Source organism: Antechinus flavipes, chromosome 1 (assembly GCF_016432865.1).
Source record: "Antechinus flavipes isolate AdamAnt ecotype Samford, QLD, Australia chromosome 1, AdamAnt_v2, whole genome shotgun sequence".
In the NCBI taxonomy this organism is placed as follows: Eukaryota; Metazoa; Chordata; class Mammalia; order Dasyuromorphia; family Dasyuridae; genus Antechinus; species Antechinus flavipes.
Genome location: NC_067398.1, coordinates 328,031,193 through 328,051,544, shown reverse-complemented (window position 1 = coordinate 328,051,544; position 20,352 = coordinate 328,031,193). Strand labels below are relative to the sequence as shown.

At 32.3% G+C, this 20,352-nt stretch overlaps 1 protein-coding gene across 1 annotated transcript; it reads left to right on the top strand.

The window, feature by feature from the left end:
- Positions 1 to 10,947: 10,947 nt before the first annotated feature.
- On the top strand, positions 10,948 to 19,405 carry LOC127556862 (olfactory receptor 13J1-like; the record flags this gene model as incomplete). The annotated part of the gene is made up of 2 exons (XM_051990376.1): positions 10,948 to 11,875; positions 19,383 to 19,405. Coding segments are annotated over exons 1-2 (945 nt in total), but the record flags the coding sequence as incomplete, so codon positions are not given.
- Between the last annotated feature and the right edge of the window lie 947 nt (positions 19,406 to 20,352).

Below are 20,352 nucleotides of genomic sequence, written 5' to 3'. Positions count from 1 at the left end.
TTAGCATATACTTTAATATATTTAACATGTATTGGTCTACCTGCCATCTGGGGGAGGGGTGTGGGGAAGGTGGGGAAATTTTGGAACAAAATGTTTTGCAATTGTCAATGCTAAAAAATGATCCATGCATATAACTTGTAAATAAAAGCTATGATAAAAAAAAAAAGAAAGAAATGCCAGTTTTGGCAATAAGAGAAAAAGATATTAAAACAATTAAGAGTAGGTAATGAGGAAATCAAATTATCACTTTTTGTAGTTGATATGATGGCATACTTAGGGAATCCTAGAGAATCAATTAAAAATCTATTAAATCTAATCTAAAAATCTATTAGAAATAATCCCCAACTTTACCAAAGTTACAGGGTAACAAAATAAATCCACATAAAGCATCAGCATTTTTATACATCACTAACAAAATCCAATAATAAGAAATACAAAGAGAAATTCCATTTAAAATAACTTTCAATAGAATAAAATATTTGGAAATCTATCTGCCAAGAGAAAGGCAAGAACTATATGAACCAAACTACAAAACACTTTCCACATAAATAAACTCAGAGCTAAACAATGGGAAAAAATATCAAGTGCTCTTGGATAGGTCGAGTGAATAGAACAAGAACTAGTATTTTGGATCCTAAGAAGGAAGAACTAATGTATAAATTAGAAAGACAGGAACTCTGGGAAGAAAGTGAACATTCTACCATGGGTACCAGAATAGATAAGGAAAGAAAATCCAGGGATAGTGTGATATGAGCTCTAAATTCAAGGAGAACATATTTAAAAGAATTCAGAGAAAAGTAAAATTCAGTATTCTAATATTCTGTAAATCAGTCCAAGGGAGAGGTAAAATTCAAAAGGTGAAATTCTAAAGATGAAAACAAATTATTCCAATGAATATGAAAAAGAGTGAATGCCTAAAGAGTGAAATGTGACTCCACAGGGAGTGGTTGCAGTAGTCAATTTAAATTTTAAGTTGAACCAAGTTTAAGTTGAACCAAGAATATTTTTAGATAACATGATCTATAAAAAATATATCACAAGGAATACTAAATACTAGTAAGAGCTGAGGCTGATCACAAATGAAATGATAAAAAGAAGTTTGGTGTTGTTTCTGCGTACTTAGGTTATCTATGTTAGAATTGGTGAACTTGATTAGCTAGAACTGCAAAAGACAAAGACTGTCCTGGAAGTGGCACAAATTTGGGAATATTGAAGGACTGATTCTTAAGAAAGAAATCAGAAGATAGAAAAACTCATGGACATTTCTTCTGCTGATAAAAAGGATGATTAAGAGTATATCAATAGCTACAGTGAGCTTTCTCATCTCTATAACATCTTTACAGGAAGAGAAGGCTTGACATTTCTTAGGTAAACACATATTTAATATATCAGTGGTTTTGCTTAACCTCACTCTGGTTTGGTCTATCTGCCAAATTTATTTACCAGAATGTAGGGCATGCTACAAGTTCTTGGAGCTTTCAATATTCAATTCAATAATATTCTTCGAGCCACAGGTAAGAGTTGAATGTTTCATAGACACGAAAAGTAGATGAGCAACCCTGAAAAAGGATTTGGAAAATCCCCATATCAGCCTGAACACCCCATAAATCCCTTTGAGCACTAAATAAAATAAACAGATATAAAGCTAGCTGAAGAGAAATTCAGTGCCTTCCTTTCTCCAAAGCATCCCATTATTAGTGAGCATTTGTTAATCCCTTCCATGTGAATTAGACACTGGGAGTATGAAGAAAAAAATATGAAACAATCCCCATTCTTAAGGAACTTACAGATGAGACAATATACACATATAGAAGCCTATATAGAATAAAAATAAATAAATATAATGTAGTTAGGTGTAATGGGCTGAGGCTTGAGTTGATGCACTGAGGTCCCAAGCACATGAGGCTAAATAGTTAATTGGAATATATAAACTTGGAGAAAGAATGGCCCCCGCCCACTCTGTAAGTCCTGATGTGTTGTATAGGAAATGACGATTCTGGTGGGTGGAGGCAGGGGAGTGGAAAAGGAAGGGGAGGAGAGACTGCTTGGGAGCCATCTTAACTACCTTTTTCTGTTTGTTTCTACCTTCTGAATACAATTCTTCTTGTGCAACAAGAGAATTGTACGGATCTGCACACATATATTGTATCTAGGATATACTTTAACATGTTTAACATGTAAAAGATTGCCAGAAGTCCTAGAAGGAGAGTATGTAAACAGCAGTCACACATACACCTTCTTCAACAGCCAAGAGATAGTCCAAAACCAATCTATTGTCCATTGCTTCACATATCAGGGAATCCAATGATCCCCCCAAGTTTTTGAAGTCCAGCAAAAGTCTTTTTATGTGTTAGGAATCCAATGATTCCAGCAGATTTTGAAGTCCTGTAACAGTCTTATCATTTCTCAGAAACAAACAGAAAAAGGTAGTCAAGATGGCTCCCAAGCAGTCTCTCCTCCCCTTCCTTTTCCACTCCCCTGCCTCCACCCACCAGAATCGTCATTTCCTATACAACACATCAGGACTTGCATAAAGAGTGGGCGGGGGCCATTCTTTCTCCAAGCTTATATATTAATAGAGTATGGTCCAATGACTATTTAGCCTCATGTGCTTGGGACCTCAGTGCATCAACTCAAGCCTCAGCCCATTACAGTTAGGAATGAAATACTAGCTATTGGGATCCAGAAAGACTTTGTATAAAATATGTTTATTGAGCAAAATTTTGAAAGTTGTGAATAATTTAATCTAGACATTGACTTTGCAAAGTCAAGGAGAAGGAAAATGGCACTGCCATATTTGTATCTTGGGTGATTATCATAGTGTTATTTTAATTTTCTTTTTCATTTTTGTTCTGTTTAATTTTCTCTAAAAGCCATATAACAGCACTGAGAGAATTATAATTTGGCCTTTGTAACATTGATTTCCATATAGAAGGTGTTTAACAAATGATAGAACTTGATAAAAAATGACTAGCTCTTGGAATAATAAATATAAATTGGGACTAATAAAATTTTAACTGTTTACCTTAGCAGGTTGTGAGGAAAATATTTTAACTCTTATGAATAAAAGAATTTCAAGTGATTACTATTATTATTAATCATATTATTATTTCTAGAAATATTATGATTAATTTTACAAATCAAGAAACTGGGATCCAATGAATTGAATGACTTTCATAGTTCATTAAATATAATTCATAATAGCAAAATCAAGATAAGAACACAAATCTCCTTACTCCTAGTCAAGAGTTATTTAAGATGATCCTCTTATTTTACAGAAGAAAAACAGAGTCGCAATATTTTCAGACTAATTTTCCTCTTTTTATCTCACAGAACTCTATAAATCTATGCACTTAGATTACTATTTTATTATATTCATTTATATATTTGGTTAATTTCCTCCTATGATATTATAAGCCATGTGAAGATAGGAATTCTTGTCTTAATCCATGAAAACCTCAATGTTGACCATTGATTTATATATGGTAAAGAAAATATCAGAGACAGCTAGGTGGTGTTGTGGATATAGCACCAGCCCTGAAGATAGGAAGATCTGAGTTCAAATCTGACCTCAGACACTTTACTTCCTACCTATGTAACCTTGGGCAAATCCAATTGCCTCACCAACAAAAAGAGAGAGAGAGAGAGAGAGAGAGAGAGAGAGAAAGAGAGAGAGAGAAGAAAATATCAAAGTATTTGGTCACAATTACTAGAAGGTGAATTATTTTGTGTTGACTGAAGAAAGTTGATGCAAAGGTATTTTTACACTAATTTTCCTTCAAGTGACGTTTGATATTCAGAGACCTCAAGGGATCTGTGGGAGAAATAGATCAGCCAAGTTCTGAGGTGGGATGGAGAGAGTGAAGTTTTGACTAGCTCCATATTCTCCAATAATATCACTCCTTTTGAGCACCAATTAAGTTTTCAAAGTTAAATCGCTGTAATTGGGTCTTCGAAACATTATCCCTGAAGCACCCCCAAAGTATCTATGCTCTGCAAATTTCAGCTTCCAATTTTAAATTACCTGTGGGACTAGCAAAGTCCCCCTAGAGCAACAAGAGATTTGAAGGTTTCTCTAACCAAGACCAGTTCAGAAACTCTGGAGATTCTGAAGAGGCTAAAAGAGAGCCACTAGCTAACTGCCCAAGGCTGAAAGGTTTTTACTGCTCACATAGAACACTCTACCTTTGGCAGTAAGTTTCCTGCTTTATTATGTATCTCAAAAGACTTGCTGAAGTTAATTCATGAGGTACCTTCCTTAGTATTTCAAAATATCTTAGGTTAAAATAAGCCTCTTGTTTCTGCTGCCACATCTGTACAATTGTCTTCAGGTTAGTGAACTAGTAGTGGGATTCCCTCATCTGTACCTTCTTCCCAGATGGCTTAGTTGTTTCCCACAGCAGATGTAGCTGAAAGCTTTTTTCCATTGAAGAAAAGAAATCTTTGCCAGCAAAGTTCCTTAAACTTTTGTGGGACCCTTTGGAATTCTGGTGAAACCTGTGGATTCCTCAAAACCAAGGTTTTAAAATAACTGAAGAAAATTCTAAATTTTAGTTAGAGTACAAGTTCTGTTTTTTTTCTGAAATGGATTCTTGGAAATCTGGTAAAGCCTATGGATCCCTTCTCAGAATTCTAAATTAATAGAAATTTTGTTAATAAATTAATAGAAAATAGAAATTGTTAGAAACAATAAAAATAGAAAATAGAAATAATAGAAATAAATTAATAGAAAATGAAAATTAAAATGGAAAACAAAGTTTAGTTGAAATTAATATTGCTGAAGTACTACTTGAATATAAATGGAAAACTTGGATACAAATCCATAGAAATGCTGAAATCTATCCATCAACTCCTTGGGAAGTCTATGTGCCCCAAGTTAAAAATACCTCTTTTAAGACTATACATATTAGTACCAGATCTTAAAGTATATTATAAGGTGATATGATAACTATCAATTATTGTCTAAGAAATAGAAAGGTGGATCAGTGTGGTAGAATAGATATACACTATATTCAATAAACACAATGTTCAATAAACACAGAGATCTAAGCTTTCAGGCTAAGAACTCAGTAACTGATAGAAATTGTTGGGAAACCTGGAACGTAATCTGGCAGAAACTAAGTATAAAACAGTATCTTACCCTATTTATCAAATGTGATACATGATCTAGATATAAAAGGAGATATAATAAGTAAATTTAAAAGCATATGGAACATATAATCAATCAGATTTACACAGAAAGGAGAAGAATTTATGATTAAACAAGAAATAGACAATATTGTGAGATATAAAATAGACAACTTTGGTTGAGTTAATAATAAAAGTTTTGTGCAAATAAAACTAATGTAGCCAAGATTAGAAGGAAACGAGAAAATTGGAGGAGGGGGATTTTTTTGTTTTGTTTTATTGTTTTGTGATGCAATTGGAGTTGTGTCTTGCCCAGGGTCACACAGCTAATAAGTGTTAAATGTCTTAAGGTCAGATTTGAATTCAGATCCTCCTGACTCCAGAGGCAGCATTCTATCTACTGAACAATCTAGATAATAATTCCATAGCCAACTTCTCAGAAAAAAAGCCTTATGTCTTAAATATGTAGATAACGGAATCAAATTTTAAAATATTACTCATATCCTAATTGATGAATGGTCAAAGGATGTGAACAGGCAGTTTTTGGAAGAATAAATAAAAGTTATATATAATCATATTTTAAAAATGCTCTAAATCATTATTGATTAGAGAAATGTAAATCAAAACAACTCTGACATGACTAAAAAAAAACTAGAAAAGGAAAATGACAAATGTTAGAGGGAAAGTGAGAAAACTGGACCACTAATATACTGTTGGTGAAATTGTGTACTGATTCAACCATTTTGGAGAGCAATTTAAAACCATAATCAAAGAATCATTAACCTGTATACTCTTTGGTTCAGCAATATCACTATTAGGTCTGTTTCATAAAATGATTAGGAAAAAGAAAAAGAACCTATATGTTCTAAAATATTTATATATTTCTTTGTGTTGACAATGAACTAGAAATTGAGGGGATGCCATTAATTTGGGAATGGCTAAATAAGCTGTGGCATGTGATTGTGATGTAATGCTATTGTGCTGTAAGAAATAACAAGCAGGTAAATTTTAAAAAACATAGAGAGATTTTGCATAGATTTGCATGAAATAATGCAGCATGAAATGAGCAAAGCAAAGAGAACATTGTATACAGTAACAGCAATATTATTAAGAATAATTATGAATAACTAAACAATTCTGAGTAATATAATCATTCAAATCAACTATGAAGGACTTATGAAGCAAAATACTATCCCCCCTTTCAGAGAAAGAACTGATTCATGGAAGTAGGTAATGTATGGTTCCAAATATATATCTTCAATTGACTTTAATGCAGGGCTGGAAGGAAGGAAGGAAGGAAAGAACTCAAGATGTAATTTTTAAATAAATAAAATTTTAAAGAAAATAATTATACAGTTGCCTGGTGCTTGAATTATCAGGAAAACTTTGGCAAAATGCTATAGACCAAATTCTTGATCTAAAAGGAAAATGGAGAGAAGGGAAGCAGTGTAATATTTATGGAGAAGGTGGTTGACTTCAGATACTTACAAACTATTTGATCCTGAACAAGTCACTTAATTTTGTTGCCCTCAGTTTTCTCAGCTATAAAGTAAGATTATAATCAGAATTATTTCATATGTCAGAAGCATCAAATAATGTATTTGTAAAAAGCTGTTTCTCTGCCTCTCTCCTTGTTTTTCTCTTTCTCTGTCTCTCTTTCTCCATATATACATATGTGTGTATATACAAATAAACACATATATATTACATATATATACATATATAGTTGCTTAATAGTTCACATATCTATAACATTTTAGAATTTACAAGTACTTTGATTGCAACTACCTTGTGAAATAGGTATCATTACCCCAATTTTGATTTAAGGAAAGTTGAAACAGAGAATTTAAGCAGTTTAACAGGAGACAAAGTATTCACTTCAGTGGATTAAAAGGTTATTATGAAAATCACATAAGATAATTTACATTAAAGAGCTTTGTTGCCACTAAACACAATAAAAATGACAATTGTCTTAAAACAGAGGGATATTTAGAATTGGCTTTAAATTATCCCCATTGTAAATACTCGAAGATATTAAAATGTGTAAGTATTAGAAACTTTTAGGAATTTGAAATGATTTCACAGAGACTATTTTGCAGTATTAATTAGTACTTCAAAGAAGAGAAATATTCCTAGAGAATATGGATCTGGAACAAAACTCTATCATCTTCTTGAGCACCAAATTTATACACATTGTATATATAAATTTTATATATGGGGTCCCCAGCACTTCTCAAATATTGACTTTACTACTTAAAAAAAGACAACATATTATGTTATCCACATGAGTATCAGCTCTAATTGTGCAGAATATAGCCTACCCAAGCCTTTTGTCACTTTTATTCCTGTTCTCCTGAAAATCTTCTTCATGGAGAAAGGGTGATTACTTGAAGGCCTTTGTCTGTGTCTTTAGGACTTTGACTATCAGTTGGTTGACCTCTACTTTCCCTATTTTTGTGAACCAACTACTTTCCTAGTACTACATCTTTTTGATACTTGCATTACCATTGTATGTTAGACATCAATATCAATGTGTTGTAGCCTATGAATCCCCATCATACATCTCTCAATTGTCCTGTGAGTGAGATAGTTTTGATGCTCCAAGAAAGCATTAGGTATATTTTTTTCATTGAAAAGCTTAGAACCTTTGATAATGCTGCCTAATACATCAAATGTCATCCAATGAACTTCCTTGTTGCTCCTCAATTTGGGGTCCAGATCATTGTTTATAAGCAAAGTCTTTCCAGATGTGTAACAGTGAACAAGTGCAATCAAAGATAAGCTAGATTCAGTTGTAACAGAATCAAATGTAATTCCTTCTGTGCACACATAGAGATAAGAGGGATAGAGAGGAAAAGAAAATGAGAGAAGAAAAAGAAAAAGAATAAAAGAAAAAAGGTGAGAGAAGAGCAGAAAGAAATAAAAAGAGGAAAAGTAATTATTCTATCTACTCATCTGTCAGGTAAGTCAGCTCATTTTAAATGAAAAAATGGGCAGGTATAAATCAGTAATCAGTATCAATTTGGTAACATAATGATATGCTATAAGTTCAATGTTTGAAGTTTAATTTCCTTTCAACCTTTTCCCAATTGCAGAGTTCAGCTTGTTTCCCCAGTGCCTGGTATATAGAAGGTTCTTAAAAATGTTTGTTGACTGATCATGAAATGTAAGTAACTTTTCTTCTCATCTTCCTTGATACTCAAGTAGTTATTAAATTAGCAATAAATCATTAAAATAAATGATGTTAACATTTTAAAATTTGCTATTTGAACTTTTTCTAGTAAGCTGGCCAATATTTTAGAAAGAAAGAAATTGTAAATGTGGGTAGATATTCACAGTACATTTAGAGATGTTGAAACATAAAACTAAGTTTATGCAGAGGATGGGAAAAGTTGCTCAAGATAAGTAGAACTGCACCACTCTATACATGTCTTTAGCTTGTTTAAGAGTGTAGACTAATGATCTGAGGAAAGAAAGGGCAACTTGGTGTGCTATTGTGTTATCCCTCTGGTAGCATTGTCATGATCTCTGTGCACTCACTTACCTCTTTGCTTATTCCTCCTTCAGGTCAACCAGGACTAAAAAGTGCTAGAACAAGGAAGTAAGTTCCTATAAGAAAATAAAAAAATGGAAATGGGATTGGATGGAGTATGGAGGGGCTATAGAACTAAAATGGATCATTTCTTGTAAAAAAAAGAGAATGAAGCTTTAAAAATTACATTAATATAATGTTTTGAGGTATGCAAATCACTTTGGACATATGTAATAACACTATGAGTCAGGTACTATTATTAACCCTATTTTATAAATGAGAAAACAGAATTGTAAAAGGTTAACTGAATTGTCTAGGGTCAAAATTTTAAGTGTCTCGAGCAAAATTCTAAACCACTCTCTTCTGTACCCAAGTATAGGACTCTCCCCATTATGCCATATTATCTCTGTTCATTTGAAAGTAGTGTCAAAAAGAGTCCCCTGTAATCCTTAGCAAACTTTCCTGACTGAGCCTCACTATCTATGTTCAATTTTTTTTCTTTCTATATGTTCCCACTTGTATCCATATACTCTGTGCCATCTGGATCCTGATCCCGAAAGTAGGTAGCAATTGTTAGAATAGAAAAGTAGGTGGGAAAGTGATTTTCTCATTAATTTTTTTTGAGAATCAAGTTAATTATTGGTGACAGTATTACAAGAACAATTCAAATAAAATTAAAAAGACCAAATTTCTGTTATCAACAGTTACTGTTATCAAAGTATATTGATTGAATTTCAGGAAGAGGAAAAATAGTAATATTAACTTCCTTGTATATCTATTATTTATTTATCTTATCTACCAATTTGTGTATATACAGATAATTATTGCTTTACATAAATTCAAATTATGTAAATTCCATTTTAAATAATAAATTCTGAAAGAAAAATGCATTTCAAAAGACATCTATGTTAACTTCACAGTTCTGTGCTCTTTCTCCCTGCTCCTGCCTTTTGGTTTGGCCCTCCCTTGGCCTCCCAAATCTCCCCTATCATCCCCCCCCCACACACACACACACACACACAAAAACAACCTCCAAATGAAGCAGAAGAAAGAACAGACACATCACAGCAGGATTGAGGGCTTGGCCTAAGACCTCTGGGACCTAGAGAGGAGATCTTTGCCTTGTTTTTTTCTACCTGACAAGATGTATGCCCCTTTGTCTGTCTTCCCTCTCTCTGATTTAAGGTACCACATCTCTGTCCCAGGCTTCTACTTAACTGTTCTCCCGCCTTTTTCTTCTTGGTTCTGTTCAGGCTTCAATGTATCTAACCACTCCCCCCCTCGGGGTATGTTTCTCCTCCTGATCTTGCTTCTCTGTCCCTAGCACTCATCTGTTTTTGACTCCCTTCTTCTATGGATACAAGACCCTTTGTTACCTCGCTCACTACCTCTCTTCTTCATATTGGGAGTGAGGGAAATTCACATTAAATATTTCTGAAAGAGATCCACAAGATTCACTAAATGCCAGAGTTCTATCACACATAAACACACACACACACACACACACACACACACACACACACACACACACTTATGAAAATCAAAGCAACATAAAAGGTTGAGAAGTAGAGTAAAAAGAGTAGTACATTTGAAGTCAGAAAACTAAGGTTCAAATACTTACTATAATACTTGCTACCTGTTTTCCCCCAAGCAGAACATCTACTTTCTCTTAGACTTGGTTTACTACTCTGTAAAATGAGATAAGGAGACTAGATGACCTTTAAGATCCTTCCCAATATTAAATCTCTGATCCTAAAATGAGTAGTTTCCCTTTATAAAAAAGGCAAAAGGATCCATAAGAAAGATTCCTTTTCCTTGATCCCTTGTTCCTCAGGTCCATTATCCTTTTTGAGGTAGAATATGCTTTAAGTCATGTCTTAAAAGGTCCCCATTTTGTTACCTTATAAAAGAGGGAGAAGTATATCTTTAGATGACATCTATGTGTGGTGCTGATCAAGAGAAGGCAATCTTTCTCCTCTAGTCACCAAATCTTTGAAGTGCACTCCAAACCCATCCTTTCTTTCTTCTAGGTCAATAATGAACCTCAATCCTCTTGCCCTAAGGGCTCCTTCCTTCTAATCTGCTGTAAAGACCCAGAGTAATGTGAAAATAGTAGACCACTGAGCAGTCCTTTCCTTCCCTCACCTATAGTGTGGGTCCCTTATGAGCATCCCAGGTTAGCAAAGTTAGAAAACAGACAACAGGTCTTTGGCCATAGAGTCTATGAAAATTTCAATAGTTCACCAGTGTTTCTTCTTTTTCCAGATCTTTGCAGATAAGAGGGAGACAATGAAATGGAAACAGTCAATGCCACTGTTATCAATGAATTCTTTCTGAAAGGATTTTCCATCTACCCCAGATTAGAGAGTCTCCTGTTTGTGCTGTGCCTGGTAATGTACCTGATCACTCTGGTGGGGAACGGAATTATCATTGCCATCAGCATACTGGATTCTCACCTCCATACCCCCATGTATTTCTTCCTCAGCAACCTATCCTTCCTGGACATTTGTTACACATCAACCTTTATCCCTTTAATGCTGGTGAATTTCCTATCTAAAAGAAAAACAATTTCTTTCATTGGCTGCGCTGTGCAGATGTGCCTTTCTCTTGCCACAGGATCGACAGAATGTATTCTCCTAGCCATGATGGCATATGACCGCTACGTTGCAATATGCCATCCTTTGAGGTATCCTATCATCATGAACAAGAGAGTGTGCCTTGGGATGGCTGCTTTCTCCTGGACCCTATCTTTTCTGAAATCCATTATGGAGACTGTAATTGCAATGCAGATGCCTTTTTGTGGACACAATGTGGTCAGCCATTTCACATGTGAAATCTTGGCCATCTTGAAGCTCATATGTGTTGATACCAGCCTCAATGAAATTATCATGTTGGTGGGCAGTATAATTCTCCTACCTATTCCAGTGATGTTGATTTTTATATCCTATATTTTTATCCTCTCCACCATTCTGAGGATGAATTCAACAGAAGGGAGACACAAAGCCATTTCCACCTGCTCAGCCCACTTAACTGTGGTGATTATATTCTATGGGACAATTATTTTCATGTACATGAAACCCAAGAGCAAAGAAGCTCAGATTTCAGATGAATTATTCACTGTTTTGTATGCTGTGGTGACTCCTATGCTGAATCCTATCATCTACAGTTTGAGGAACAAAGAGGTGAAAGAGGCTGTCAAGAAAATACTGAAGAAAAGTTACTTATCAATGTGAAGTTCTTTTTGGCTATTCTGTTGACTTAGTGACTAGTAAAGTAAAAGTAAGGATCCTTTCATACACAGGTGTAAAAGTTATGAATTGCACTTGCTATTTCACTGATACAGGAAATTTCCAGATAAGGAAATTCCCTCTATCTTTGCAAGGCAGTTCCTTCTCTGAAACTTAGAATTTTAGAGAGTTGTCTTGAAAATCAAAAGTTTATATAACTTCCCAGGGTCACACAGCCAGTATATGTCAGGTCTAGTTCTCTCTATAGCCAACTTTCTACTCCACACCATTTCTTATATGGAATTAACCACCTTTACTTGCTTATACAATTTATGCTAGAGAGATGCTTCCATAACATATATCAGATTGACATTTTGAACTTAAATGATGATTTTTTGAGAGTCTTCATCAATTCACATGGAAAAATCTAGGTTATTTTGAAGCTTTTGTGTGCTACTACCTAGAATTACAGTGTTTAAAGCTGAAATGGAGCTTGAAGGTCAGCTAATTCAACACATTCATTTCAAAGGTGCTGAAAAATGAGGTTAAGAGAGTTAAAGTGATCTGGCTAACAACACGTAAGTAGCAGAAACAAGGTGTAGAATACAGGTCCTATGCCTAAGAGGTAATATTCATTTTCCCCCATGCGGTATCACTGAATAGGAAGTCATACTATGCCTTATATAATCTTAAACCTTAATTAGCTGAAAGAAAATCATTCCATCAGCTAAGATTTGAGACAGGCTTTCTCAACTGAATAATCTTTACTAATTTCAAGTTCTCTGGCATATTACAATCAGAAATCACACAAAAATTTTTCCAATAATTTGACTCCCCAAAGTTTGCAACCTACAGATGATTTCTTCATACTCTGTCCATAAGATTTTTATTCTGGTGAGCAATCTGTTCTTGAAAGTTATAGAGTTGAATAGGACCATATAGGTCAACTGGTTCAAAGTCCTCATTTTACAATTGATGAAATGGAGATGCAGAGAGGATAATGACTTACCTTAAGTGACATAGCTGATATTGTGACATTCAGCACTACCATCCATCATTTGCAAATATAAAACAATGATCTGTGTAGGGTTTTGGTCTAGTCACTTTGTGATGTGAGGTTATGACCTGCCTAAGGTCTCAAAGACAGTATGTGGCAGAGTCAAGACTTGAGCACAGATCCTCTTATTCCAAAACCAGCATTTGCCTTTGAATAATTAGTATTTTTTCCTTTCCCTGATCCTTTAAACATCAGCAAAAAACAAGCCATGGTGCAAGACTTATTTATCTCTACCTCTTAAAATAAATGATAAATCTGAACTAATGCAGTTGGACTATCAGTTATTAACATTTGTACTCTATGCAAAGATTATCTCCTTTCATGCCAAAATTTAAACCTATTGTACCACATCAAGACTCTCACTGTACTTTTTGCCCCCAATTATTTCTGGACTCTTACTTAACGTACTCATTCCATACCAAGTTCCACCATTTCTCCCAAAGTTTCTGTGATAGACATCATTTCTCAAATATAAATATATATCTATATACACACATATATATACATATATATATATACTGATTATAGAACTGAGTCAAATTGATAAAAATAAAAGTCACTCCCTAATTGATAAATAAAATAACAAAGAACTGATGAATGCTGAGTGCAAATTAAATATAATTTTCTCACTTTATCTTTCTTGCTTTTTTTTGCAAATATGGTTAATATGAAAATATGTATTACATGATTTCACATGGAAAATTGATATAATATTACTTGTCTTTTCATCTAGCATGGGAGTATGTGAGAGGGTAGAATAGATTGCAACTCAAAATTTTAAATAAAAGAATATTAAAAATAAAATAATGAATTTAAAAAATGGAGTAAAATCTAAAATCAAGCAAAATATACTGACCTAAATAGAAATGACTTAAAGAAAAGAAAATAATGGCATTTTTAAAGATAAATGGACCAAATAACAAATCATAGAAACATTTATTATGTTAAAGAGAATGATAAATAAAACAATAAAGCAACATAATAAATTTCATGGGATATTTTAAGCAGTCGTATAAGGAAAATTTATCTCCCTTGCAAAATATTTAAAAACTTAAAAAAGAAAGAAATAATGAACTAAATATAATTGTAAAAATAGAAAATAAGCATGATTCCTTAAAAAACACAAAATTTTAAAATCTTGAAAATTAGAGATTAATAGAAAAATGTTAAATAAAAGTCTATAACAGATAAACTCAAATAGGTAAATCATCAGCAAGCATGAACTATGTGCTACACATGCTGATGAATTCAATCACCTCATTGCTTACCTATAAAATAACTGATGAGATGATTTATTTTTAAAAGAAAGAAAACTCAAATTACAAATTTCAAATAAGATTAAGGTAAAGTTCACAGTAAAACTGGGATGTTAAGGTGATAGAAACAATTGTAACCCACATAAACTGGAAATTTAAAAGAAATAATTTTCTACGTAATACTTAAATAAATCATAAAAAAGGAAATAAAGCTCAAAGAGAACATAAAAATTCCAACAGAAGACAAAAATTAAAGAAGTGCTAAATGAACTATCACATTTTAAAAATAATTTATCTTTTACATGTGATTTCTCTTAAATATTTACAATGCAATTAATATTCAAAAATTGAGAAAGAAGACATTCTCTCAAATTCTTTTCACAAGATAAATAGGTTCTCATATACAAACCAGAAAGAAAGAAATTAGAGGGAGAGAATTATACATTAATCTCACTAACGAAAATTGATTCAAAATTTAAATAAAACCTTAGAGGCTATGTTATATGTGAATATATACATATACAACATTTATATGTGCACTATTTTATTATATAAATATGAATATATATATATATGATTGTTATATTTATACAGAGATAAGAATGATTCAACTTTAAGAAAGTATTGAGTAGAATTAACCATAAAGATTAAAAATGTAATATAATATGTATTATGTATATGTTACATATAAATATAAATTAGAGAAAATGGCATGATTAAATCTATAGGAAAAGAAAAGATTATTAAAGTGATAATTATGTTAAAATCCTTTCTAAAAAAGTGCAAGTGTCAGTAGACCATTTTTAAAATATCAAAAGCATTTATCCAAAATCAAGAACTGGGAATATTCTTAAAGAAGGAATATTAGTCAGTCCCAGTCAGAATAAAGGCAAAGGACTGTCTTCATTACTATTTGAAAGAGTACTAGAAAAACTATCATTCCCAGAAAAAGCATGTTAATCAATTACTTTATGATTTCACCTATCCTTGTGGTTTCTCCTGACTAAAATAATGCCCTTTTAGAATCATTCCCAAACAGACAGATACACAGACAGATAGATAGGTAGAAATTATTTCTATTTTAAATTATGTTTCTTGAGAACAGAGTTTATCTTCCTTTGGGTATTTTTACTCCCAGAATTTAACACAGTGTCTGGCTTAATAATATATGCTTTTTCATTCATTCAATTCCTCACTTTGTCTTCCTAAAATACTTGCAAGTAATATCAAGGAAATTCATCTTTCTACTTTTTCCTTCTCTTTATTGCTGATAATATGACAATGTTTTTTGTGGATTTATTTTCCATCTAGCTGCTTTCATGATGCTATTACTAGTCTCAGTTTCTTAGCTGATTCTATAAAGTTTCTCTTTTTAATTATTTGTTTTGTTCTGAACTTAAGAAATAAAACAAGCATTTACATAACATAGCATTATAGAAAAATGATTGTACATGAAACTGCAAATCTATTGTGTAGAACTATTCCTTTTAAATATATAAACAAAGATGTCATGTAACTTTCTTTTTTTTTTCCTTCCCTTCTCCCCATGCCCTAGAGATGACTATCATTAGTTACAAGTATGTGCATGTGCATGTGTATAATGGGTTGTGTAGTAAAGCCATTTTATACATACTTCTATTTATCAATTCTTGCCCTGTGCACAAAGAGTTTCTTCTTTCATATGTCTTTTGTAGTAATTTGGGTATTTGTAATAGTCAAAATTAGTTATTCAAAGTTGTTCTTAAAATAATATTGTTGGGGCAGCAAGGTTGCACAGCAGATACATACAGCACCAGCTCTGAAGTCAGGAAGACCTGAGTTCAAATCTGTCTCAGACACTTAACACTTCCTAGTTGTGTGTGCAAGTCACTTAATCCCAATTGCCTCAATCAAAAAACAAAAAAACAATATTATTGTTTGTAATGGGCTGAGGCTTGAGTTGATGCACTGAGATCCCAAGCACATGAGGCTAAATAGTAATTGGACCATACTCTATTAATATATAAGCTTGGAGAAAGAATGGCCCCCGCCCACTCTTTGTGCAAGTCCTGATGTATTGTATAGGAAATGACGATTCTGATGGGTGGAGGCAGGGGAGTGAAAAAGGAAAGGGAGGAGAGCTCAGATCTCTCTCTCTTTTCTGTTTGTTTCTCTTCTTCTTTTTGCTTTTTGCTGAGGCAGTTGGGGTTAAGTGACTTGCCCATGGTCATACAACCAGGAACTGTTAAGTATCTGAGGCTGGATTTGAACTCAGGTCCTCTTGACTTCAAGGCTGGTGCTCTATCCACTGAGCCATCTCCTCTCCTCCTCTTGACTTCAGGGCTGGTGCATCTCCTCCCCTCCCATCTCCCCTTCCTTTTTCACTCCCCTGCTTCCACCCACCAGAATCGTCATTTCCTATACAACACATCAGGACTTGCGCAAAGAGTGGGCGGGGGCCATTCTTTCTCCAAGCTTATATATAATAGAGTATAGTCCAATTACTATTTAGCCTCATGTGCTTGGGACCTCAGTGCATCAACTCAAGCCTCAGCCCATTACAATTGTTACTGTATACAATGTTCTCTTCATTCTGCTCATTTCATTCTTTATTATTTTATATAAATTTAGTCATATTTTATCTCACTTCTTATAACATATCAGTATATCTCAAAATCACATATCACAATTTGTTTAACATTCCCCAATTGAAGGGCATCCCTGTAATTTCCAGTTCTTTGCCACCACAATGAGATCCACCACAAATATTTTAGAACATATAAGTTCTTTTCCTTTTTTTTTCCTAATCATCTTTTGAAACAGACCTAGTGATGGTAATGCTAACTCGACAAGTAAATGCAAGTATATTTGAGATGGGAGACCTTTATTTGAGAATCTGTAGAAATTTCCCCTGACTTTCCTGCTTTGCTTTTGATATTGGCTATATTGGTTTTATTTATGCAAAGACTTTTTAATTTAATGTAGTTAAAATTATTCAATTTATACCTATACTGCTCTCCAACTCTTGTTTGTTTATAAATTGTCTATTCATAACTCTGATGATATATTTTATGTTTCTCAAAATTTTCTTGATCTAAACTTCTGTATTCATTTTATCCTGTCTTAGTAAATGGTGTAAGATACTGTAATGTATGTAATGTAATAATGTATGCCTAATTTTTGCCATACTGCTTTCCAATTTTCCCAACAATTTTAATCAAATAATGAATTTTTATCCCCAAAACTTAAGTTTTTACATTTGAAAAAAATACAAGGTCATCTTATTTGCTGCTGAAAATAGAATATCTGCTCTGTTCCATTTATTTACCTTTGTATTTCTTAGCCAACAACAGATAGTTTTGATAATTAGAGCCTTAAACACAATTCAAGATCTGGCACTGTTAAAGCCCTTTCCTTCATTTTTTAAAGTTCCTTTGGTTTTCTTGATTTTTTGGTTTTTTTAAAATAATTTTGGATTGTTGTTGTTTTTTTTCCCTAAGTCAGTAAAAATGTTTTTGGTAAAATTAGTGATAATTAACTTAGTAAAGTTTATTTATATTGGCCCTGCCTATTCAAGCTAGTTAATATTTCTCCAGTTATTTAAATCTCATTTCATTTATATAAAAATATTTTTTGAGATTTTCATTCACATAGTTTCTGTGTTTGTTTTGGCAGGTGTACTTCTGGATATTTTACATTGTATAGAGTAATTTTAAGTGGAGTATTGCTTACTATCTCTTCTTTTTTTGTTTGCGATATGTGAAAAGGGTGATGATTTATATGGATTTACTCTATATAAAACTATTTTGCCAAAATTATTTCAACTAACTTTTTAGTTGCCTTTGAGATATCCTAAGTAGCCTTCTAATGTCTATAAAAAGAGATAGTTTTTTATTACTTCATTTCTTATTCTGATTCCTACTATTTTTTTTTCTTCTCTTATTGCTTTTGATAAGATTTCCAACACAATACTAAAAAACATTGGTGACAGTGGGCATCATTGCTTCACATTTGAGTTTACTTAGGTTTCTAATTTATCCCCATTACAAATAATGCTTCCTGATGGTTTTAGATAATTTTTAAATATATTTTTAAAATCTATAATTATGCTTTCAAGTGTATTTAATAGAAATGTGTTTTATTAAAAAAAATTTTTTCTATGATATGATTTTGATATGATCACACTTTAAAAAAATTAATGATATAATGAATTATTTAATACTTTTCTTTATATTAAAACTTCCCTGATTTCCTGATATAAATCCCACTTGGTCAAAATGTATAATATTTATAATATATTGCTGTAATCTTTTAGCTTATATTTTCTTTAGTTTTTTCATTAGTATTCATTGATGAAATTAGTCTATAATTTGCTTTCTTTCATTTGTCAGGTTTGTAAATCAGTATTACAATTGTTTCATAAAAAGAGTTTTAGTAAAATCCCTTCTTGCCCTATTGTTCCAAATAATTTATTTAATATTGGCATTAGTTGATCTTTAAATGTTTGATAAAATTCCCTTGCAAGTCCATCTGGTCCTACTGTTTTTTCCTTAGGAAGCTCAATTGTGACCCATTCATTTTTTTTCTAAAATCTATCTTGATTCCATTTTCTCTTTTGCTAATCTAGGCAATTTATATTATATAGTCTTCCATTTCAGTTAAATCATTAAATTCATTGGCACATAATTAAACAAAATAATTTTGTATATTTGCTTTAATTTCATCTTCATTAGTAGCATGTTTACTCTTCACATTTTTAGTACTAGTAATTTTGTTTTCTTCTCTCTCTCTTTTTTTTAATTAAATTATCTAATGGTTTATTTTATTGGGTTTTTTGTAATACCAACTGCTAGTTTATTAATTCAATAATGTTCTTACACTTAAATTTATTCATTTTATCTTTAACTTTTAGTATTTCCAATTTAGTGTTTAGTTGAAGGGTTAATTTTTTTCTTTTTCTAGTTTTGTAAATTAGATATAATCAGTCACTTATGATTACTGCTTTTATTGTATAAAATAGCATTATTGGTATGTTGTTTCATTATTATCATTCTCTTTAATGAAATTACTGATGTCTCTTATTATTTGTTCTTTAACCCATCCATTCTTTAAAACTGGGTTGTTTAATTTCTACTTAGTTTTTTCCTTATGTTTCCATTCTCTTTTATTAAAGGTAATTTTTATTGCCTTATGGTCTCTAAAAGATGTATTTAATATTTCTGCTTTTCTTTCTGCCTTTAACTATAAAATTTTTGTGCCATTATATATGGTCGGTTTTTGAAGAGGTATCATATTCACTGAGAAAAAGGGGCATTATGTTCTATTTCTATTCACTTCTCTTCAAATATCTATCATATCTAGCTTATCTAAAATTCTATTCTCTTCTTTGAGTTCTTCTTAATTTATTTTTGGTTAGATTTATCTAGTTCTGAGGGGGGAGAAATTAAAGTCCCCTGCTATTATAGTACCACTATCTATTTCCACTTTTAATTCATTTAATTTTTCTTTTAAAAAGTTGGATGCCATAACATTTAGTGCATACACATTTAGTAACAATATACTTGATGTTCCATAGTGCCTTTTATCATGTTGTTTCCATGTTTATCTCTTTCAGTTAAACATTTTAGCTTTGACTTTTCCTGATATCATGATTACTATCAGTTGAGGCATAATATATTCAAGTCCAGTCTCTTATTTTAACTCTGTGTGTTTCTCACATTTTTAAATGTGTGTCTTGTATAAGCAGCATATTGTCAGATTCTGATTTTTAATTCATTCTGCTCTCTATCTTGTTTTATGGGTGAATTCATCCCATTCACATTCATATAATCACTATTTGGGAATTTCCCTTAACCTATTTTTCTTCACAGTCTTTCTTTTTTACTCTCTCATTCCTTTAGTTTACTTCTAATCACTAACTCCTTAATCCTTACCCTTTAAAGAATATCTCCCTTATCCTCTCCCCTAATCATCTTATTCTTTATTTTATCCATCCTCTATCATTTCCTTTCTTATGCTCTCCCACTGCTTTATTAAATTTTAATCTATACATCATTCTAAAATTCCTTCCCTTCTACACATCCTTCTAAAAATCATTCCCTTGCTCTCATTTTTAAAAATAAATTTAGAAGACTTTAATACCCTGATAGAGGTATATATTCTTTCCTTAAATCT